This window comes from Schistocerca piceifrons, chromosome X (assembly GCF_021461385.2).
Source record: "Schistocerca piceifrons isolate TAMUIC-IGC-003096 chromosome X, iqSchPice1.1, whole genome shotgun sequence".
Lineage (NCBI taxonomy): Eukaryota > Metazoa > Arthropoda > Insecta > Orthoptera > Acrididae > Schistocerca > Schistocerca piceifrons.
Window position 1 is genome coordinate 861,882,227 of NC_060149.1, and position 24,912 is coordinate 861,907,138.

The 24,912-nt window shown below is 41.3% G+C and overlaps 1 protein-coding gene across 1 annotated transcript in view; it reads left to right on the forward strand.

The window, feature by feature from the left end:
• LOC124722737 (Down syndrome cell adhesion molecule-like protein Dscam2) overlaps positions 1–24,912 on the forward strand; it is a 184,026-nt gene that overhangs the window by 99,087 nt on the left and 60,027 nt on the right. The window contains exons 7-8 of the mRNA XM_047247879.1: positions 1,274–1,432; positions 19,466–19,750. Coding sequence (XP_047103835.1) covers positions 1,274–1,432; positions 19,466–19,750 — 444 coding nt within the window. The remainder of the gene's footprint in view (positions 1–1,273; positions 1,433–19,465; positions 19,751–24,912) is intronic.

Below are 24,912 nucleotides of genomic sequence, written 5' to 3' on the forward strand. Positions count from 1 at the left end.
AAGACAGAATGAAAGAGATTGTTGCTGTGAGACAGGAAACTGTGACAGTTAGAGAGACATAAAGAGATTATGGCAACGAATTGGGCTGAATGAGTGAGTGGGGATGGGCAAGTGACAATGGAAGAGTATGAGCGTCTTACAGTGATGGAGTTGTGGGCGTGAACGAGTTACAGTTAAGTAAGCTTGTGGGAATGAAAAGTGAGTTGCATGTTAAAAAACGCAAATATCGCATGCCTAAATTTTTTGAATAATTTTTAAAGGAGCTGAGGAAGGTAGAATGAGAAAGCTGGTATCCCATTTTGCAGTCAGTCTTATAAACAGGAGCTTATTAGCAGGAGCATATTCTCTTTTATGTGCTCTGATAGGTGCATTTTTCCGCTGGTTGTGAAACATGATCGTTTTGGTGGCCCAAGTGTCATGGTGCGGGGACCAATAACCATGCTAGGACGTACTGACCTCCAAATCTTTGAATGCGGTGCGCTCTACCAACCAAAATTATTTTGACTCTGTACTCCTTCCCCAAGTGCGTCTTTCGGCACTGACTTCATTTTTATGGATGAGAATGCGTGACCGTACCGAACAGTGCAGGTAGAGGAGCTCTCGGAACGAGAGGACATTTGGCGAATGGACTGGCCTGCCCAGTCCCAAAACGTAAATCACATCGAGCGGTATGGAATGCGCTGGAGAGACGTATTGCAGCGCGTCCACGTTCAACAACGACCATTCACCTGTCAACGGCGCTGGTACAGGAATGGAACTCCCTCCACAACTCCCTACCAGCCTTGTGGGCGGCATGGGCTCACGTTGAGGAGCATGCATTGCTGTCTGTGGTGATCACACAGCCGATTCAGAACCATGTGCGCCATTTTGTAATGCCTAGGAGTTCGTCATAAATCCTAGTGACTTCATCATAATTATTATTGTCTTTGAATAAAATTGTCATTTCTTTTCGTTTCATTGTGTATTTCTCTCAACTACCTTCCGTACTATATTGTATCAGTTCTTTCTATCTATGGTCCAAGTTTCATCGAGATATGTTGCTTGGCAGAGACACATCACGCGAAAGCAACTTTCGTCCTTACCTTTTTCACGCCATTGTGCATAACTGTATCGAATTTTGCAATTCATAGCGAAGTGTCTTTGTTTTTTTCAACTAAAGATAGCCATCCCGACCCTGTAATTAATGATTTTCTTTTTCCTGTTACTTCTGTATCAGGTATTAGTAAATGCAGTAAAACGAGATAATACGTACAATACTTGTCTTTTTTTTCAGGTAAGGTTCTGCCGGAAAATCATCGTCAGCAAGTATTTCCAAATGGAACTCTCGTTATCAAGGATGTACGGAAACATGCGGATGAAGGAGGCTACGTGTGTGTCGCTACTAACCCGCAAGGCCAGACTTCGAGGAGCAAAATGAATGTTCAGATAATGGGTAAGAGAATTTAGTTTATAAGTATGTGTAAGGCATATGCGATGGATTGTCATATTTTCAGTATAAATATAAATGCTGGATTTCTTTAAAACATGACGCAGCATTATAGTCTACGTCTTCATGAATGTGCTCTGGCTACAAATATAAAAATCGTCAAAGAATTGGCGAATAATACAGGGTGATTCAAAAAGAATACCACAACTTTAGGAATTTAAAACTCTGCAACGACAAAAGGCAGAGCTAAGCACTATCTGTCGGCGAATTAAGGGAGCTATAAAGTTTCATTTAGTTGTACATTTGTTCGCTTGAGGCGCTGTTGACTAGGCGTCAGCGTCAGTTGATGCTAAGATGGCGACCACTCAACAGAAAGCTTTTTGTGTTATTGAGTACGGCAGAAGTGAATCGACGACAGTTGTTCAGCGTGCATTTCGAACGAAGTATGGTGTTAAACCTCCTGATAGGTGGTGTATTAAACGTTGGTATAAACAGTTTACAGAGAATGGGTGTTTGTGCAAAGGGAAAAGTTCTGGACGGCCGAGAACGAGTGATGAAAATGTAGCACGCATCCAGCAAGCATTTGTTCGTAGCCCAGGAAAATCGACTCGCAGAGCTAGCAGAGAGCTGCAAATTCCACAATCAACTGTATGGAGAGTCCTACGAAAAAGGTTAGTTATCAAACCTGAACGTCAACTACCCGAGGCGATGGATCGGCCGCCAGGCAGCCCGTGACAGAGCACTTCATCACTGGCCTCCAAGAAGCCCTGATCTTACCCCCTGCGATTTTTTCTTATGGGGGTATGTTAAGGATATGGTGTTTCGGCCACCTCTCCCAGCCACCATTGATGATTTGAAACGAGAAATAACAGCAGCTATCCAAACTGTTACGCCTGATATGCTACAGAGAGTGTGGAACGAGTTGGAGTATCGGGTTGATATTGCTCGTGTGTCTGGAGGGGGCCATATTGAACATCTCCGAACTTGTTTTTGAGTGAAAAAAAACCTTTTTAAATACTCTTTGTAATGATTTATAACAGAAGGTTATGTTATGTTTCTATCATTAAATACACATTTTTAAAGTTGTGGTATTCTTTTTGAATCACCCTGTACTTTTTCGTCACAGATTATCTCGTTATTTACGCAACATGCTACATAAGTACTGGTTGAGACATTTGACCCACAGAACAGAAAGCTGTATGCAGAGCTGGATTCACTCGTAAGCCAGGTAGGCCCTTGCCTAGGACGCTGAGAGGAAAGGGGCCGCTAATATTTTTGGTAGAAGGTAAAAAGAAAGTATGTAATTTGAAAACATGAAAGTCAAGCCAGCAGTCAACAGCGTTTGGTTTACCGTTGAGTCCTGTTGGATGACGCTTATTGATGTCACTGACCGTTAAGTGCTGTAGGCCTCCAGTTGAGTTGCACATCGTTTAGTGTACAGAGTGATTGCAGACTCCCATTACCCCCTATTGCGTGTACACATATTCATAGGTGGTCGTATTGCATTAACGTGTGGGTTCATGGCACAGGACAACTTAGAGGTAGTGTCTGTGTGTACACCATCATTTTCGTAGCAGAGTAAGATTCTCCTTCATGCACGATGTAAAATTCCCCTTAACATTGTTGGTAAAATTCCCTTCAACATTGTTGGCTCCGTGGCAGTAAATGCACGAAGAACAGCATCCATAGCCGGCCGCGGTGGACGAGCGGTTCTAGGCGCTTCAGTCCGGAACCGTGCGACTGCTACGGTCGCAGGTTCTAATCTTGCCTTGGGCATGGATGTGTGTGATGTCCTTAGGTTAGTTAGGTTTAAGTAGTTCTAAGTTCAAGGGACTAATGACCTCAGATGTTAAGTCCCATAGTGCTCAGAGCCATCTGAACCATTTGAACAGCATCCGTAAGTTTGTTAAATGTCTAGTAACGTGGGGTGGCTGCCTTGTGTTTGATGAAGTCCCATAGTGCATTGTCGCAAGATGACAGCTCAAGAATTCGTAGTGGCCACCCCATAGGTGCAGGCAAATGAACAGAACCACGTCCAGTCCATTTATTAGGAAATACCTCATTGAGATATTCTCTTAACAGCAATAGCACAACGGGCTGGTGCTCTATCCTGCTGGAACCATACACGACACACCAGTCTCACATCTTTCTGATGCGGAATAAACCAATCGCAACATCGTGAGATACGCAATGTGATTCACAGTACTGTCAAAGACATATTGACCTACCAAGTGGATGGGAGATATTGCAGCCTAGATCATGACATGTGGTGGGTTGTGTCAAGCTCTTATAAAAACTTTTTTTTTAAATCCAGAAATAAATACTTCTCGCTTTTGCACTCGACATGTTTCACACTCGTCTGATGACGTTTTTGCATGCTTTAACATCAAATCATTCTTGATATTATAAGGTGGCAACGGTCTTTCACCTTACATGAGTCCATTTAACGTGACTGTAATCACTTTTGCGAGCACTTTAGGTCAATAAAAACGACTGACAGCGGCGCAATCGCATTGTAGAGAAGTTGTTGTTTTTTTGGAGTAATACTCTAAATTAAGGTGTAGGAAATCTATGTGGAAACGCATCGACGCGCTGGCTAGCTAATACAGCGAGAATCACGCGATTTTGTAATTATGAGATTTTGCGGAGATGCAGTATGCGAGACAGAGCTCGGCTACCTCCCTAGCTGGCCGCCGAAGGCCACAGCCTAACGGCATAAATGGTGAACTGGGGAAGTTCTGTAATCCGTTTAGAGAGGCCACAGTGGCCTCCAGCCTCTGAGGGAAGTGAGGCTGCAGGTGTTCAAGTGTTTACCAAAACAGAGCAGTGGATAGCTGGACGGACTTTCCTGTGCGTGCTCTCGCCCATGTCCCACTAATTTTACGCCTTCGAATAACTCGCGTAGGGCAGGCCAGGAGTTCCGAATAACAAAAACTTTCAGTGCAGGACTCTGTGTTCACTACGACTGGGAATCTTGCCGGGAAAATCTCGCGTGGTCTCTTAGGAGAAAAATTCCAGTAAACGTGTTATTGCCCACAGCTGTGGTTCTTCCCAGCCGGCGTGGGCGGAGTTTAGTTGTGAAATTTTGTAGAAAGGGAAGAATTGTGGAAAAGAGTTCTATTCCCAGGCCGTACATTGGTCGGCACTGGCAAACTGGATATTTTGAGAGCTTCTAGTGATGTGATTCGCTCGGTAAAAGTTGAGGTGGGAAAACAGAGATGAAGAGCGATCTTGCTTGACTCTCTGTAGAGGTCTTCCGTTCTGGACTCTCGTACTGAGAGGACGTTAGCCAAGTCGTCTCCCGTCTTGGTCTTTCGCTCTGAGTGGACGTTAGCCGCGCCAGCTCTTTGCTGCCGGGAAGATTGTTGCAAATAGAGAAGTTTACGGACAGCGGCCTGTTGTCCGAGTATTGTAGGAGTGTTCTTTCCGAGACGCCACACGTCAACCGCACAGCCGCGCCGTCGCCGTCGGAGACTGCCGCTCCAACAGGAATATTACGGTGAGATCGCTCCGGCTTCGGCCTGTGTTAGGAGTAACGTTGGATAGTTGGATCACATGCAATTGCTGTTTCCACAGAGGTTTCACGATACTTTGGGGTGTAGTGGTTCTTCGTATTTTACGTTTTGTGTCGGTCAGTCGGTCAGCCAAGTTATAAGAGATCGCGTTTTGGACCGATTTCAACACAGTTCACTGCCAATGCCAGTTAGGAGGATAATTTGTAAATTGTTCATTGTGTTTTATTCGGCATTAATCTGAAGGTTATAATAAAATTATTGCGATTCAGTAGAGCCTTTACTTTCAGTAGTTGATCCTGAATTCACCCTTTTGCTTAATTTTATTTTTGTGTATGTGCTTGATGTCATTGAACACCCTAAGTGTTCGTGATCGTTCATGTTTTGAAATAAAAATAAGTGTGATTTATCGTCAACACTACCACTGTAGATTAACTAGGGATGACAGGGCCACATTTAAATACTGGCGTTATCGATTTTTGCGTACAGTTCCACTCCCAATTTCTCTGTAAGTTGTTTGTCAGGGGCGAACACAAGCAAAAATCGGACAAGCAACGGGTGGGGAGTTACAATATGTTTATGGACTTCTCTAGCAAATATTCGACAGACGCTGTAGCCTCCAGGTTTCCAGTCGTATTAGTGGTCGTCCTGAACGGGGCTTATCTTTTATGTAAACAGCTGCAAAGAGCTTTTCCTACCACCGTAAAATTGTTGGTCTTGCTGGGGAAGGTTTCTGAAACTTTACAGTGAAATCATGCTGAACATCTCTCATTGATTTTCCGTGATGGTGTTGTTCGTGAGATTGCGTGCTATTACGATCCCCGCTACGGTCGCAGGATCGAATCCTGTCTCGGGCATGGATGTGTGTGATGTCCTTAGGTTAGTTAGGTTTAAGCAGTTCTAAGTTCTAGGGGATGGATGACCATAGATGTTAAGTCCCATAGTGCTCAGAGCCATTCGAACCATATTACGATCCGTTCCTTCATGGTCCAAGTGGAATCATCAATCATGATTTAGATGTATATCACCAGCTGCAACAATAAGAAATGGCAATTCTTTAACATCTTTGTAGTACATAGGGGGTATTGGGACTCTGTGATTGCTCTGTGCAAGTAGACATTGCTTTAAAAAATAAATAAATAAACAAAAATGTGTCCAGCACGATGAGCGGCGTGAAGTAACTAAATGCTGTACAAAACAGAAAACGAACTATACAATAAGAAAGAAAAATGTCGGTCAAGCAAAGAAAATTGGTGAATATTTTTCTGAGCGTGAAAATGCGAATTTGAACCGCCGGATGGCTAATGGTAATATTAACAGCCAAAGTGCAGTGCCAGTGAAATACGAGTATGTGGCGACAGTCGCTATTGTGATGCAAACACAGGCGCATGGCGGCTGTTGTAAGCAGTAGGCAGGGCTTTAGCTGCAATAAAATATTTATGGAAACTCACGTTTATCGTAATGGTTTCCATATAGTTTCATAATCAGGAAACTAGTGCCGCTCTGGTAGAGCTGTAGACTGTAGTTATGGGAAAACAGACGTTTTCTTACTCTTGGCGAATTTCATGATCGTTGATTGCAAGAAAATTTATATAGACACGGCTTGGGATAGATATTTCTGGGAACCCACTTGTTCCCAATCAACTGAAGCACTGGCAGTAGACACAAGGCACACGAATATAAACGGACTTTTTGGAGTGGACGCCTTCCTTTACCAGCAAAACACACACACACACACACACACACTTTGTAGTGCGCGTATAGCTATTGTTTCACAACAAGGAACCATAAGCAATAAAGGTCTTTGAGAGCTACTAAATTACTCTCATTGTTTCCAAAAGAAAATATCCCGCTGTGCTTAATATGAAAACTGCAAATAGATTGCTTGATTATTACTACGCATTGATACTTAGCAACGAAACTGAGCTCGTATTGATACATTACCGAGTACAGTAGGTGAAATATTAACTATAGTAACAAACAATAAAAATTTGAGTTACAATTGTTTACATTTCAGATTTTGTTCCTATATATCGGATAGATTATGTTTGACGCTTTCCGCTTATGTAAAGACTACAAACCATTTTTCAACATGCGAAGAGAAACGTTCTCTTTACTTTCGACACATCATTTACACTGTTCAGATGGGGCACAATACCGATACTATATTTCTTTGGTTAACATCTTTCTTTCAGTTCAATTCCGATTTCAGTTGTTTTGGGAAATTTCTAAAATTGAGGACATTTGCTGTCCTCAATTAGTTTTAAGATATTGAGGACGAAGCATGAAAACTGAAGATTGTCACCAGACAATGAGGACGGCTGGTCGCCTTAGTTTCATGATGAAAAGTATAACTGGAAATTGGCGTTGTTGTGCCGTTGGATGTCGGTGTTAGTGGAAGGTGGGGGGGGGGGGGGGGGAGGGGATCGGGGGTCCGATGGAAGTAAAAAAGAGTGGGCGGCATTCTTTCCATCCTCGCCTAGTGCGACGAAACAACTAGCAACGGCCTTGTGTGTTGTACCGTACTAAAAGAATATCAGTGATGCATACGGTGATGACAATAATAATTATACAACAATAAGTTATAATAATAATAATAATGTAAACTCAATATTCTGTGCCCTTTGTGACGTAGGCCTACGTACTGTAGGGACAGGGGCATCGCGCTTTCTGTCAAAGATTACGAAACTTGATTGTAGTACTATCATTTACTGCTTAACCTCGTTTTGGCAATGATGTTTCTGGGCCATGTTGTCTGAATGATACGTTTGTTAGAGTACTCCCCTGTTTTTCATTATTAGGCTTTCCGCATACGAAGGCAACTCGTTGCAGACGTAAGTTGGTGATGTGTCCGCAGCGAATCACTTCATGTGTAGTTATTAAATAGAGCTCCGCAGACGTTGTGACTGCATAGTGACTGACCAGTACTGCTGTTAGACTGTGCCAGTAAATATTTGTCATGTATTGTTGTTTTTCTGACATGTTCTACATCCTGGAGGACCTCCTCACTACGGATCAGTTGGAATGAAAGTAAATCTAATCTAATCTAATCTAACATCGCATGCAGCGCGTTGCCAACCAGTTACCAGTGACTCGGCGCCCACGTTGCTAAGCGACCTGATTTGCGTCATGTCCTCTAACACAACTCAGTATTGGTTTACTCTGAACACGAATGAGCAGGTAGCGAACATTAGGTTTGTATAGGAAGCGAATTTACATCGCATTTTATGCAACTAAAATCTCCCAGGCAGAATTTGGCAGAAAAAGAATGGTATGAAGTGGGAAAAGAATTTCGTATGATGTGTACTGTGCATCTGGGGTTTAAAATAAAACTACGGGTACGTAGATGGAAGAAAATGTACAGGAAATTGTAATTCATACCCATGGTACTCTCTTGTGTGGTTAGCAGCCTTTTGTCATTCCTTAAAATTACAGTCATGTGGAAACGAACAGTGAAAAGCCAAAAATCTCCGATATATGTAAATAGAGAGGTGATCATATATGAATAATTTAACGAGCACAAACCATATTTCCGTGCGTATAAATTTCAAGATACTCGAGTTTTCAAAATAAAAGTAACGAAGTGTTATGGCGGAAGAAGTAAACTGCGCCAAATCACTGTAGCACTGTTTGGTCATTTTATAAAAAGCTATGAATTTACGAATGTGTTTGTTCGGCCCCTTGGCTGCTAGATAAGTTACTGCCTGCAGTTTATACTTCTTTGGATATACGGATAAATCCAGAATTTTCCTCGATTTCTTATTTGTGTGTAACAATAACAGAGCACCGCATCTGTCTCTGAGCTTCAATCTGTGCTCCGCATGCCGGGTGTAACCAGAAGATGCGACAAAGGACCTCTCCTTCACGCTCGCACAAGGCAACCGCAGTTTCTCATTTCTGAGCTGCCCCGTGTGCGAATCTACTTGTCAGCAAGTCGGCAAGCAGACCTGCATCACCTACCCGTTGCGTTCCTTTTCAGTCTGTCCGTGTGAGGACAGAATATGTTACGAATGATTCAAGTTATTTTTGTATGAAGATGTATTTAGAACAAGTAGGGAAAAGAATAACGCCTGACACAACAATAACAGAATAAACTTATGCGACACAGGTGCGGTATCGATATTCTAACAAACCAAGTGTAGTCGGTAAAAACACTCTTAACATACCGGTTTCATGTTTCCGTTTAATAGTGTAATATCACTATTCCACAGCAAAAATCACGTAACATGTATTAATTGCTAGAAAATTACTGAAAATTTACGATGTAATTCCTAATCAGTTAATTAGCCTAATTCAGTCATCGCGTTGCTTAGTTCCCACAGAGGAGAAGAACCTACAGGGGCGTGGAACAAGTGCAGTTTACAAACTGATATAATGATACAAGTGTCCTGCTAATCCCAGAGATGTTCATGTAATCTGCTGCTGGCCCACGTATTGTTATGCAGTGAAAGCAACAACAATATGGATCCGTTTTGGACGAAAGTAATTTCCGTCGCTTTGTAAGCAGAACAAAGTATTGGTATCATATATACTGGTACCGTACATCTTAAGTAGAGTGTTAAATAAATTTATAAGTGAATTACAGTAAACAGTCCATTTCAGCAGAATGTACACGCGCCTCAACACCACTTTGGACTATTCTTTCTCTGTCAGAGCCACTTCAGTAATTTATTCACGTAGCATTTTCCATAAATCCCATAGAAACAGCTACAGCAGGTAACGTTTAGTAACAACAAATTGTGACTAGTGGTGTAAGGCCACTGTACTTCCACTTAGACTGCTTAGCTGCCGTTTTTATGAACTACCTCATGCTAAGTGTGCCATTTATGTAACTTTATAGAGGACTGAATCAGTTGTCGATGTACTGAAAAGGCTAAAGCTGCTGAATATGAAACTGAAATTTACACAGAGTTCAAATTTTGTGATCAATTGAAGAAATGGCCAACAGGATTGCTACTACTGCGAGTTAGTTTTGGAGATCTGGGGACTCTCAATTTCCTCCCTGATGTCTGTCATTAGGCTGTGAAAACACCTTTTGCTCATGTGACAGAAGAAAGACAGAAATATTCGTATTTCATTTTTATTAGTGTCATACATCAAATAGATACAATCCCCTATGCAGTCAATACGGAATATTATCAGTGTGACATACATATCTATACAAATGCAGCACACAGCAAATTGCTGGTATGTAGAAGTTTACATTAATGGAAGGGAGGCATGACTGTTTACCCACACTGCTGAACACAGAAATGTTTCAGATTTCAGTCATACATGAAAATATGTAATCAAATTGAAACCTATCGATTCTTAATCTGTCAAACTTTACTGTTCGGTTCTCTTTATTTATTTATTTTTAATATAGATGTAAATCACTAATTCCTGCCATCCTCTTTCACTTATTACAAAAATAGAAATTCTTTTATAGAATAAAAGAAATCTGTGCAGGTTGATCAGTTTATTCCCACAACATATATTATACTGATCATGCCAGATCGAATTAACAAATAGTCTCATAATACATAAAAAGTAATAAATATGGAGCAAATTTTGAAGTCAGGGCATCCACAACCTGAATATTTCACTTTTCAAAATAATGATAATGTTCTGTGCTTGGTTACATATGCACAATGATGATGCTTCAGTCCCTAATTGCTTTCCCACTGTTGTCTTAACATAACACAGTCTTTGATAACTTGTTTAGCATCCCTGTGTGACACGCTATACAATGTTCGCATGGTATTTCACCATTGTGATTAACACAGTCAGTGCTCTCGTGGGTACACTGCTCAGCTAATTCGTCCACTCTCCATTCTGACTATTCATAGCTCACCCTTTCATCACAACTGGTAAATTGTGCATTTTTATCAGTTACAGAAAATGATTGGTAAAGTTAAAAATACTAAAGAGAAACATTACAAATGTAAACAGGCAAGATTTTATAACAGATAATTTGATTTAGCAAACCAATTATATCCTTGTTTTTTGCAAATATGCAGAGCACTAATTTTTTGATATTGCAACTCCATGTTCCAAAAGCTTCTCCCGATTCCAAGAGGCCTGTCATTTATAAAATATTTAACTAAAGTAAAAAAAGATTGAAGTATTCCCTTAAATTCCAGAATATGGGAAATCAAAGAAACTTGTGAGCTTCAATACTATTATAGCAGATTTCAGAAGCATGAATGAGTATGAAAATGGGTTTTGCCTTGAAACTGTGTACATATGTAATTAACAACTCTTCAACCGTGGAAACTTAAGCTAAAGTAATTACTTTCTTCAAATCAGGAACAATGGCCTGCAACACTTGCTAGGTACTTGGCTCTTCTTCAGTTCTGATACATGTATTTTTGCATAGTAATGAATTTCTGTCAAATTATGATATTATTAACTTTCAGTGAAAACAATGGCTCCATAATGTTCAGAGTTGTAGAAATCATATCTTTAATAATAATAATAATAACATGAAATCCTTTATTGAATGGAACTTTTGACAAATATGTATACACTCTTGGTGAAGTCACAATTCTATAATTATGATAACAAGATAATGCAGGGTGACTGTCAGCTAAAAGGTAGACAGATGAGCTAGCTCTCACTAGGGAGGAGATGCTCAGACTGTTCAGAATATATAAAAAATCTTGTAAACAAGGACCTGAGCATGATAATACTTCTTATAGAGCTTATCTAAAATGTAAAAAAAAAAAACTACAAAGACAAAACTGTCCTTGGCCAAAAAACATGCATGTGAACATTACATTGAAAGTGCTACCAACAAATGTAAAGCAGCATGGGACATCATCAACCAATATAATTCACAAACCAACACACCAGATGCAATGCTGGTCCCAGAAGAAGTAAATAATTACTTCCTAACCTCAGTGAGTGAGCTGAAAAACAAAATCAAGCAAACTGGCAGTTGTGCACTAGATCAACGTGGTGCTGTGCCCCATAGGAGGTATACTTTCCACTGGAATGTTGTCACCCCAGAGGATATTGTAAAAGCTGTGGCAAGGTTCACCAACTCCAAAAGTAATGACTGTCATTGGTTCTCTATGTAATGAAAAAAATAATACACTTCATCTGTCAATCTCTTTCTTTTATTTTTAATATGTGTTTAGAATCTGGAGTTTTCCCAGATAAACTCAAAACTGCTAAAGTGATACCAATCTTTAAAAAGGGAGATAAGCATCAGCCCCAAAACTATCGACCAGTTTCTATTGTCCCAATTTTCTCTAAATTTTTTTAATATCTAATGTACAACCAACTAAATAACTATCTTGAAAAGCATGATCTCCTTTCCAACAGACAGTTTACATATCAACATGGTAAAAATACCACTACTGCTGTCACTGAAGCTGTTAACCAGGTGTTAACTGCATTTGAAAAAAGGATCTAGTATCAGTTGTACTTTGTGATCTTAGAAAAGCCTTTGACTGCATACCATTTAACACCCTACTTGCAAAACTGGAATTTTATGGCATACACAAAACATCTTTAGATGTAATTGAATCATACTTAAGTAACAAGAGACAGTTTGTATCAATTAAAAATAGATGCTCCTCGCTGAAGGAAGTTTGGACTGGAGTGCCTCAGTGCTCGGTCCTAGGTCCTTTTCTGTTCATCATTGCAATTAATGACTTACCTTACCATGTAGGAGCAAATTCAATTGTGTGTTATGCAGATGACACAACACTGCTCAATACACACCATGACAAAACAGAACTGCATCAGGCAACACAGGAAAAACTAGAACTAGTAATGAATTGGTTTTCTTCTGATGAACTCCTATGTAATCCTGATAAAACACAAGAACTAATTCTGGGTTTAACTGCAGCTGTTGAAAGCAAATCAGAAAAATTGTTAGGATTCCACATTGATTCAAAATTAAAGTGGGAGGAACATATTAGCCATATCTGCGACAGAATAGGAAGAGTGTGTTATCTCATCTGGAGACTGACAGTTGTAGTCACTGATGATGATGTAAAGGTGGTATATTTTGGCCTTTTTCAATCACACATTTCCTTTGGCATATTGTTATGAGGACATTCTTGCTTTGTCAGTGAAATTCTGAAAATTCAAAAAAAAGTAATCAGAACAGTGAGCAAAGTTAAGCCTAAGGAACACTGCCGCTCCCTCTTTATCAAGCACATGATATTAACTGTTGTGAATTTATACATCTACACAGCACTGCTTTATGTCAAAAGCAATGTAAATGGGTTCAAGACCAGAGAGAACATACATCCCAACAACACTAGAGTCAAACTGGACTTCAACATACCAAGACACAGACTCACAAAGACTACAAACCCACACAAAATAATGAGTTTAAATCTCTTCAATAAACTTCCAGCATCTGCTCAGTCACTGACCAGTAATATTTTCAAATGTAAGATTTATGACTAGTTACTCAAACACCCATTTTATAAGATAACAATATTTTGAAATAATCATTGACATTAATATATAAGAATATTCCTAAAAGAAGTGGAATTAAATTGTAAAAATTTTACTGTAAAGTTATTGTTAATTGTATATTTAATGTTCAGACCTATCCCGCTGTAAGTGGTCAATGGTGAATAAACTGAGTATTGAATACTGAATTAAATAGTTACATTAAACATACTACACTACTGGCCATTAAAATTGCTACACCAAGAAGAAATGCAGATGATGAACAGGTATTCACTGGACAAATACATCATACTAGAACTGACATGTGATTACATTTTCACACAATTTGGGTGCATAGATCCTGAGAAATCAGTACCCAGAACAACCACCTCTGGCCGTAATAACGGCCTTGATATGCCTGGGCATTGAGTCAAACAGAGCTTGGATGGCGTGTACAGGTACAGCTGCCCATGCAGCTTCAACACAATACCACAGTTCATCAAGAGTAGTGACTGGCGTATTGTGACGAGCCAGTTTCTTGGCCACCACTGACCAGACATTTTCAATTGGTGAGAGATCTGAAGAATGTGCTGGCCAGGGCAGCAGTTGAACATTATCTGTATCCAGAAAGGCCTGTATGGGACCTGCAACATGTGGTCATGCATTATCCTGTAGAAATGTGGGGTTTCGCAGGGATCGAATGAAGGGTAGAGCCACGGGTCGTAACACATCTGAAATTTAACGTCCACTGTTCAAAGTGCCGTCAATGTGAAAAAGAGGTGACCGAGATGTGTAACCAGTGGCACCCCATACCATCATGCTGGGTGATACGCCAGTATGACGATGACGTATACACGCTTCCAATGTGAGTTCACCGTGATGTCACCAAACACAGATGCAACCATCATGATGCTGTACACAGAACCTGGATTCATCCGAAAAAATGATGTTTTGCCATTCGTGCACCCAGGTTTGTCATTGGGTACACCATTGCAGGTGCTCCTGTCTCTGATGCAGCGTCAAGGGTAACCGCAGCCATGGTCTCCGAGCTGGTAGTCCATATTGTTGCAAACATCGTCAAACTGTTCGTACAGATGGTTGTTGTCTTACAAATGTCTCTATCTGTTGACTCAGGGATCGAGACATGGCTGCACTATCCGTTACAGCCATGTGGATAAGATGCCTGTCATCTAGACTGCTAGTGATACGAGGCCGTTGGGATCTAGCACGGCGTTCCGTATTACCCTCCTGAACCCACCAATTCCATATTCTGCTAACAGTCATTGGATCTCGACCAACGCGAGCAGCAATGTCACGATACGATAAACCGCAATCGTGATAGACTGCAATCCAACCTTTATCAAAGTCGGAAACATGATGGTACGCATTTCCCCTTCTTACACGGGGCATCACTACAATGTTTCACCAGGCAACACCGATCAGCTGACGTTTGTGTATGAGAAATCAGTTTGAAACTTTCCTCATGTCAGTACGTTGTAGGTGTCACCACCAGCGCCAACCTTGTGTGTATGCTCTGAAAAGCTAATCATTTGCATATCACAGCATCTTATAACTGTTGGTTAAATTTCGTGTCTGTAGCACATCATCTTCGTGGTGTAGCAATTTTAATGGCCAGTAGTGTACATTTCCATCTAACATGTCAACTTTCCTGAAGAAGCAAGTACTTTACTGTATTTGTGCTCTTAGGTTGATATTCTACAATGTGGTGGCCAACAAGGTTTGCTCAGATGGCAATTTACATTGGCTGATACTGCCATCATAGCTACATTTAGGATATGTGCACCTCTAGGCTGAACCTGACCCAGAGAATATCATTTTATAGCAATTTTCTAATTTGTGTGTATAATGCAGCATTTAAGGTTTATTACCATACTTAATTGTATAAAATTTTACTATATAACTTAAGATTTAATGAACTGACAAGAGTAAATGAACTGAAAAGGATTAAAACCATTAAGGTACCAGTACTCAAAGCCTTTATTAAAATTGCAATGAAATAAAGTGGAGGAGGTTCATGTTGATGTTAAATTCAATATTATAATAATTATCATTTGGCTTTAACAAAAGTATGTGATGATGATGGCATGAAGGTGTTAAGACATGTTTGGGTACTGAAAAGAACAGTTGCTTTCATAACAGGCATTCCTGAGTTTCCATAATACAGTATTTCAGTTTCAAAAAGTAACATATTGAAACTGTAAACACACAAATTTGTTACACAAATTCAAGATAAAAATAATGTATAAACATGCTCAAATAAAATACAGTTTGTTCCCAAGTAATCAGTCTGAAAATGAAAGTTTTTAATAAACATATTGTCTAAATGGTTGGCACCAACACTTCATAGTAATGAAGCAGCTTACATCATCTTCATACGTTCATTGTCCTAAAATATCATTTACAGTACTGACAAGGGAACCTCCCCATCGCATCCCCCTCAGATTTAGTTATACGTTGGCACAGTGGACAGATTTTGAAAAACTGAACACAGATCAATCGAGAAAACAGGAAGAAGTTGTGTGGAACTATGAAAAAAATAAGCAAAATATACAAACTGAGTAGTCCATGTGTAAGATATGCAACATCAGGGCTATAACAAACAGGAGTGCCATGGTCCCGTGGTTAGCGTGAGCAGCTGCGGAACCAGAGGTCCTTGGTTCAAATCATCCCTCGAGTGAAAATTTTACTTTTTTTAATTTTCGCAAAGCTATGATCTGTCCGGTCGTTCATTGACATCTCTGTTCACTGTAATAAGTATAGTGTCTGTGTTTTCCGACCGCACCGCAAAACCGTGCGATTAGTAGACGAAAGGACGTGCCTCTCCAATGGTAAACGAATACATTTGATCGCAAGGTCATAGGTCAACCGATTCCTCCACAGGAAAACACGTCTGATGTATTCTATTCGACACTGGTGACACCATGTGCGTCACATGACATGAATATGTTGTCGACCCACCTAACTTGTACACATGGTGAATGGGTAAAAAGATTCTTCTACCTTGCCCAATTTAGGTTTTCTTGTGGATGTGATAACCACTCCCAAAAGAAAGTGATCGCATCGGACGGACAGATAATAATTGACTGAAAATAAAAAATTAAATTTTTCGCTTGAGGTAAGACTTGAACGAAGGACCTCTCGTACGGCAGCTGCTCACGCTAACCACGGGACCACGGCGCTTCTGAGCTCACATTAGCTTTGATGGTGCCTGTCCTGTCCATGGACTACTCAGTTTGCATATTTTGTTTTGTTTTTCATAGTTCCACACAACTTCTTCCTGTTTTCTCGATTGATCTGTGTTAAGTTTTTCAAGGCCTGTCCACTGTGCCAATTTATAACTAAATCTGAGGGGGGTGCGATGGGGATGTTCCCTTGTGAGGGAAATGAAAACATTGAGCGTGTCTTCGAACATGGAAGCTTCAAGCCATTTTTTTATTTACTTCATTTTTGAAAATGACCTTCTCCCGATGTTGTTTGTCATCACAAGTAACAGGTACATTCTTAGAGCAACCTCTATGTTAGGAAAATAATCTTTGACATTTTATAAGTTCAGGCTTGAAAGAGACGAGGTATAGGAGAAATTGGTTTTCTGTGATATTGAGCCCATGTCAAACTGCCAAAATACCATTAACTATTCTGTTAAAAATGACAGTGGCTTTGCAAACTGAAGGGCCATGCCCTGGTCTGGATGCCATGGGGAATTTGATACTAAGTAGTGTGACATTTGAGAGGTAAACTTGATTAATATGGTACATCCACTCAAAAATTCTGCTGAATAAGTCCATATTATGTCTGTGTCTTTTAGGATTATGAAAGGGCCAGCACCACAGTATTAAAACAGAGATATTTTTGCAGTTTGACTTTTTGTTGTGTGAGCCCCTTGGGATGCTGTAGGCTGCAACCTAACCTAGATAGCCTGTGCATAACAGTGGCCCTTACTGCTGTACTTAGACAACTGGAAACATATTGTTTCATGCATATAAAGTGTCAACAATGTGGTTTTAAACATGGTTACTGCAAATGTCTTAGCAATTATTGACTTCTCATGTCACTTCTGCTTTTGTAGACATAGGAATGCTAAACACAGTCTTGTCTACTAGCTAAGGTGTGCAGCAACCAGAAAAACTGTTAATTCTTTCTGACATCATGCAACTACCCTCACCCACCTTTCTAAGTGTCAGCTTAAGAGATTGCCTGTAATAAAAAGATTACAGGTTCATCATGAGGAACACAACTTTTGCTGTGTATTTGGAAAGTGATGTATATACTTAAGGAAAAAATATAATTTTTTTTTCTAGATTCAGTTCTGGATTAGAAATACCAGTAGTAATTTGACAAATATTTTTTCTCTGTATGTCTCATTCCTCTTGGACATTTAGCTGACTAAAAGTCAGCTGGATATTATCATGAATTTTTATCATCATGTATTTAACTCTACTTGCATTTAGTTCTGTGTTGTGTGGTATTACTCAAATTGATTTAAAATCAAATAGTAAAGACAGTGTATGAAATAGGTGCATGTTTGATATTAGTGGAGGTAGTAGTAATAGATCACCTGTAAAGTATCTAGGTACCAGTGCAATGTTTACATAAATGAAGTAAACATGTAGTATATATGTATAAAGAAAAATGCTTCTTCGATGGTACTATTTAATTATGAGTTTATCACTCTTGTGTGCTACCTTGGTGTGAGTGGAACTATTATCTTACTTTATAGGCAAATCAAAATTGACCAATATTTTAACTTGGTTTCAAAAGCTGAAAGCATTTCATTGCTATTTATATTGTGTGAGGGCTTGTTGTAGAAAATTCTACCTGCAGTTATTTGGTCCTTATCCATCTGAGTCAGGTATTCACATCTTAAATGATTACCATTTCACTTTGGGACAGCTGATTTCTTGAGATCTGATTTTCTCTCTGTATGATTGACATAAAAATTTTTCCATTGAAACTAATTGATTTTATCATTTCAAAGTCTAATTATTATTGTATATGCTCACAAAGACACTGCCCCAGATGCTAAGATTGTATACAGGGTGTTCCCATAAGAGTGTGTAAATATGTAAGAGGACATAGAGAATGCTCCACTGAACAATTTGCGGTAGGGAACCTAGGGTCGGAGAAGCCACCTTAAGCAGATATGGAAGTAAACTTGTCTACCACTTTGTCTACAATTACTGTCTTCCAGCTTATTTAAAACTAACATTCGTAAAGTATTGTATTTACACTGTCCCATGACAGAATGTGCTATGAGTCAATGACAGAACTATTCATTACTCAGTGCTATTCAGAGACGTACAGTACAATATGATGGAGCAGTACTGGTACGGCATTTCCTGGTTGCTGGTTTGAAAGGGACGTCCTATTCCATGGCCTGCGAGTTCACCTGACCCGAATCCCCGTGATTATTTCCTGTGGAGATATCTAAAGGCACTTGTGTATGAGACCCCAATTTATATGGTGACAGAATTAGTTGCTAGAATTGTAGCTGCCTATGATGTGGTTCAAAACACACCAGGATATTTGTCAGGGCATGTCAGAATCTTGTTTGCTGATGTCATTCTTGCATTGAGCTTGATGGCCATCAGTCTCAGCAAATTTTGTAAGAAACAGTACAAATGGTATGTTCATTATGTCAGTGATAGTATTTGCAGTTATCTAATGTAAATAAAAAGTAAACACTAATGTGATTTTATTCCTGTTATCTCCTTAAGCTGACTTCTCTGACCTCATGTTCACTACCTCAAATTGCTCAATGGAGTGTTCTCTATGTCCTGTTAAATTTTTGCATGCTCTTATGGAAACACTCTGTAGGCCTATATGTGTCCACAGTACATTTTTAATAATGTGTCTTCATGTGTGTGAATTTTAGCTCATTACAAAAGCTGTGTTTTACTTATGACTAATGTACACAGTAAACCACACATTAATTGTGAAAAATGATACTGTGGTTGTTTATAGGTGTAGCAAATCTTATTGCCTCCTTGTTAAGAGAAACTGCATTTCATAAAAGAGCCACAATAGATAAGTAAATATTTTTGATTATCAAATCTTTGTAGATTGAGTCTTATACCACTAGTAACAAAATAAACACTAATACCTGTGCTTCCAGAGGCACCAGAGATTGATCCAATTGTAATCAAACGTGACTTGCAACTGGGCATGCGGATGCGTCTCGTCTGTGTAGTAAGTAAAGGGGACTTCCCGATACGGATTCAGTGGCTAAAAGATGGAAGTCCCATACCAGAGGATCAAGACATTGCTGAGAAGATCCTAGATGAGTACTCGAGTACACTGAGTTTCAGCAGTCTGGCTGTTAAACACAATGGAAATTATACCTGCCACGCTTCAAATGCTGCTGCATCCAGGAACTACTCTGTGGAAATAATTGTAAATGGTATGTTTTTACTTCCAGCAATTTAAGGAAGTGTTCACCAGTATTTCATATAATCTAATGATACTTGATGCTGTTTCTTATTCAGTACAAAGAACTACCACTCTGTATGTGCATTCAGTATAATACCTGTGGTGTTAAGTTCTTACTACTGCATGTTACTTCAACCCCATATTTACATCAACCGGATCTGGTGCAATGGCGTCTTTCCATCACAATGGCGGGAAAGCACCATCATTCTGGTGCTCAAACCTGATAAAAACCTGCTTTATTTGGATAGCTATTGGCCCATCAGCCTCACCAGCATTCTTTGTAAGCTGCTGTAATGTATAGTGTGTCGGCGATTGGGTTGGGTCATGGAGTCACGTGGCCTACTCGCTCCATTTCTGGGAGGCTTCTACCAGGGTCGCTTTACCACTGATAATCTTGTGTCCCTCAAGTCTGCCATCCGAATAACCTTTTCCAGATGCCAACACCAGGTTGCCATCTTTGTGGATTTATGAAAAATGTATGACATGACCTGGCAACATCATATCCTTGCCACATTATATGAGTGGGGTCTCAGAGGCCCACTCCCGATTTTTATCCAAAATTTCCTGTCACTTCGTACTTTCCATGTCCAAGTTGGTGCCCCCCCATAGTTCCCTCCATATCCAGGAGAATGGGGTCCTACAGGGCTCTGTATTGAGTGTATCTCTATTTTTAGTGGCCATTAATGGTCTAGCAGCAGCTGTAGGACCATCTGTCTTACCTTCTCTGTATGCGGATGGCTTCTGCATTTCATACTGGTGTTGCTGAGTGGCACCTACAGGGAGCCATCCACAAGGTGCAGTCATAGGCTCTAGCCCATGGTTTCCAGTTTTTGGCCGCAAAGTCATGTGTCGGCATTGTACTGTTCATCCGGAACCAGAACTTTACCATAATGATGCTCCACTCACTGTAGTGGAGACATATCGATTCTTAGGACTGGTTTTCAATGCCCGATTGACTTGGCTTCCTCACCTTTGTCAGCTTAAGTGGAGGTGCTGGCAGCACCTCAATGCCCTCCGCTGCCTGAGCAACACCAACTGGGGTGCAGATCGCTCTACTCTGCTGCAGCTCTACAGAGCCCTTGTTCAATCCCACCTTGACTATGGGAGTCTGGTTTATGGTTTGATGGCACCCTCAACGTTGTTTTTACTCGACCCAGTACACCACTGTGGTGTTCGCCTAGCAGAAGGAGCTTTTAGGACAAGTCCCATGACCAGTGTCCTGGTGCAGGCCGTAATACCTCTATTGCAGGTTAGGTGTTCTCAACTGCTGGCCAGTTCGTAGTTCTCCTGTGCATCCGTATTACCATCTCGTTTTCCCACCCACAGTGGTTCATCTGCTGCATCAGTTGCCCAGGTCAGGGTTTCCAATTGCAGTTTGTGTCCAATCCTTTCTTTCCAAACTGGAGTCCTTCCCCTTTACCACCTATACTTGAGGTCCATTCTCGTACACCTCCATGGTGTGCACCTAAGCTGCGGCATCACTTGGACCATTCACATGGCCCTAAGGATTCAGTTAACACTGTGACTCTCCATTGCCACTTCCTCTCGATTCTTGACATTTACCGAGGCCATGAAGTGGTTTACACTGACAGCTCATTGGCTGATGATCATGTCAGCTTTGCGAATGTCCATTAAGGACATGTTGAACAGCATTCCTTGTCCAATGGCTGCAGTGTTTTCACTACTGAACTGGTGGCTATATCTCGTACTCTCAAGCACACCCATTCATGCCCTAGGGAGTCGTTTCTTCTGTGTACTGACTCCTTGAGCATCCTAAAAGCTATTGACCAGTGCTAACCTCATCATCCTTTGGTAGCGACCATCCAGGAGTCCATCTATGCCCTGGAACGGTCCAGTTGTTCAGTGGTGTTTGTCTTGACCCCAGGTCACGTTGGAATCCCAGGCGATGAACTTGCTGACAGGCTGGCCAAACAGGCTACATGGAAACTGCTTATGGAGATTAACTTCTCTGCAACTGACCTGTATTCAGTACTACACTGCAAGGTTTTGCAGCTTTGGCAGACGGAATGGCATAACCTCAATACGCGCAACAAACTGTGTGCCATTAAGGAGACTACGAATGTGTGGAAGACCTCCATGCGGGCCTCTCGCAGGGACTCTGTGGTTCTCTGTCAGCTCTGCATTGGCCATGCTCGAATGACACATGACTACCTCCTGTGCCGTGATGTCCCACCTCAGTGTCGGTGTGGCACCTGGGTGACAATGGCCCATATCTTGGTGAGCTGTCCTCCTTTGGCTGCCCTGCAATGGACTCTTCAGTTACCGGACTCATTGCCATTAATTTAGCTGACAATGCCTCATTGGATAATTTATTTTTACATTTTATGCATGATGGTGGGTTTTATCATTCTATACAGGGTGTTACAAAAAGGTATGGCCAAACTTTCAGGAAACATTCCTCACACACAAAGAAAGAAAATATGTTACGTGGACATGTGTCCGGAAACGCTTACTTTCCATGTTACAGCTCATTTTATTACTTCTCTTCAAATCACATTAATCATAGAATGGAAACACACAGCAACAGAAAGTACCAGCGTAACTTCAAACACTTTGTTACAGGAAATGTTCAAAATGTCCTCCATTAGCAAGGATACATGCATCGACCCTCTGTCGCATGGAATTCCTGATGCACTGATGCAGCCCTGGAGAATGACGTATTGTATCACAGCCATCCACAATACGAGCACCAAGAGTCTCTACATTTGGTACCGGGGTTGCGTAGACAAGAGCTTTCAAATGCCCCCATAAATGAAAGTCAAGAGGGTTGAGGTCAGGAGAGTGTGGAGGCTACGGAATTGGTCCGCCTCTACCAATCCATCGGTCACCAAATCTGTTGTTGAGAAGCGTACGAGCACTTCAGCTGAAATGTGCAGGAGCTCCATCATGCACGAACCACATGTTGTGTCGTACTTGTAAAGGCACATGTTCTAGCAGTACAGGTAGAGTATCCCGTATGAAATCGTGATAACGTGCTCCATTGAGCGTGGGTGGATGAAACTAAAATGAGCTCTAACATGGAAATTAAGTGTTTCCAGGCACATGTCCACATAACATCTTTTCATTATTTGTGTGTGAGGAATGTTTCCTGAAAGTTTGGCCGCACCGTTTTGTAACACCCTGTATAAGTTTTCGCTCATGTTCTTTTTCCCTTTGTGTTCTCCACTCTAACGCTTTTAGGCTGGATATTTTAATGTGTTGCAGAGTGGCTGTCTTTTCCTTCTCATTCTCATGGTTGGTCAGCCACAGTCATCTGCTCTCTTGTTTTTATCCCTTCTACCTGTTTCTTGCTTGTCTCTGTGGTTTTCTTTTCCTGTTTTGTCCATACTAGTGTTGGTTGTCCTTCTGCCATTCTTCTGTTTCTTCCATTCTCCTGTTATTGTGCTGTATGTCTCCTTTCTTTCCCTTGTGTAATTATTTTACTGGGAACAAGGGGTAGATGCCCATCCCCCTCAGGCATCAGGACTCGTGGCAATGGCCATCCTGCCAGGTGGCCTTTGCTGCAGCTGGGTGGCGCCCGTGGGGAGGGGTCCTGGTTGGAGTGGGTGGCATCAGGGCAGATGACATGCAATGAAGTGTAGTCCATCATCTCTTGCTTGTGGTGAAACATCAGCAGTCTCTAAGCGTTCACGAGCTCAATTCAACGCACAGAAGTATGACACCAAATCGTTCCCCACCCTGGCCACACCATGGGAAGAATGTCAGGATAAGGATGGCAGTGGACCCTGTTCGTCCCGGTTCCTTGTATGTTTAAGAGCTGATGGGGAATCTTTCGTGATGATGAAGTCTCAGTTTTTTGTTGAGCGTTTAGAGGACAAGTTTGGGGAGGTGGAGGGATTGCCCAAAATGAGATCTGGGTCAGTCTTCATCAAAACAGCATTGTCTGCCCAGTCACAGACGTTACTCCCTCGTGACAAGCTGGGGGACGTTTCTGTAACCATGACACCCCATAAGAGCTTAAATATGGTGCAGGGTATCATATTTCACAGGGACCTTCTTTTGCAGTCTGACGATGAGCTGCATGCCAATTTAGAGCGGTGAGGTGTACATTTTGTTCAACAGGTCCACTGAGATCTGAGGGATAATCAGGTTGCCACTGGTGCCTTCACCTTGCTCTTCAAGGGCGATACATTGCCTGAGAAGTTCAAGGTGGTAGCCTACCGCTGTGATGTAAAGCCCTATATCCCTCCCCTGATGCGGTGCTTTAAGTGCTGGAAGTTCAGCCATATGTCTTCCCACTGTACTTCCAGCGTCACATGCCGAGATTGCAGATGCCCATCACATCCCAATACTCCATGTGCCCTGCCTCCCATCATGTGTCAACTGCAGAGAGCACCATTTGCCTTGCTCGCCAGGCTGCAGGATTCACCAGAAAGAAAGGAAAATCATGGAGTACAGGACCCTGGACTGACTTATCTACATCTACGTGATTACTCTGCTATTCATAATAAAGTGCCTGGCAGAGGGTTCAATGAACCACTTTCAAGCTGTCTCTCTACCGTTCCACTCTCAAACGGCAAACAGGAAAAACGAGCACTTAAATTTTTCTGTGCGAGCCCTGATTTCTCATATTTTATTGTGATGATCATTTCCCCTATGTAGGTTTTGCAATTGTAGGAGAAAACTAGTGATTGAAATTTCATGATAAGATCCCATTGCAATGAAAAATGCCTTTGTGTTAATGATTGCCACTCTAATGAGGCTAAGAGAAAATTTGGAGGCCTGCATCCTGTACATATGACATCGTCTTATGCCGCTGCAACAGTTCTGGCACCATCGGCTCCACCAACCCCAGTCACCTCTCAAAGCTGGAAGACTTCACCTGCCCCCTTGATGCTGGGGGGAGCAACACCCCCCCCCCCTTCCCACCAACCATTGGGGACATCAGTCCCCACTTCTAAGCCGGAGAAGAGTAAATCTTCTTTTGCTTTTCTCACTAAGAAGGGGTCCCTTGGGTCACTCCCTTCCCAAGTTTCTGCTAGTGCGAAAGTTGACACCCGCCAGTGGCTGAAGAGCTCAAAAGCAGCTGGTCGTAGGACTTCACGCTAGTCCTCAGTCCTGAAGACTGAGCCGGTGAAGTCCTCCCAGCCGGGGAAACCCAAAGAGCAGCGA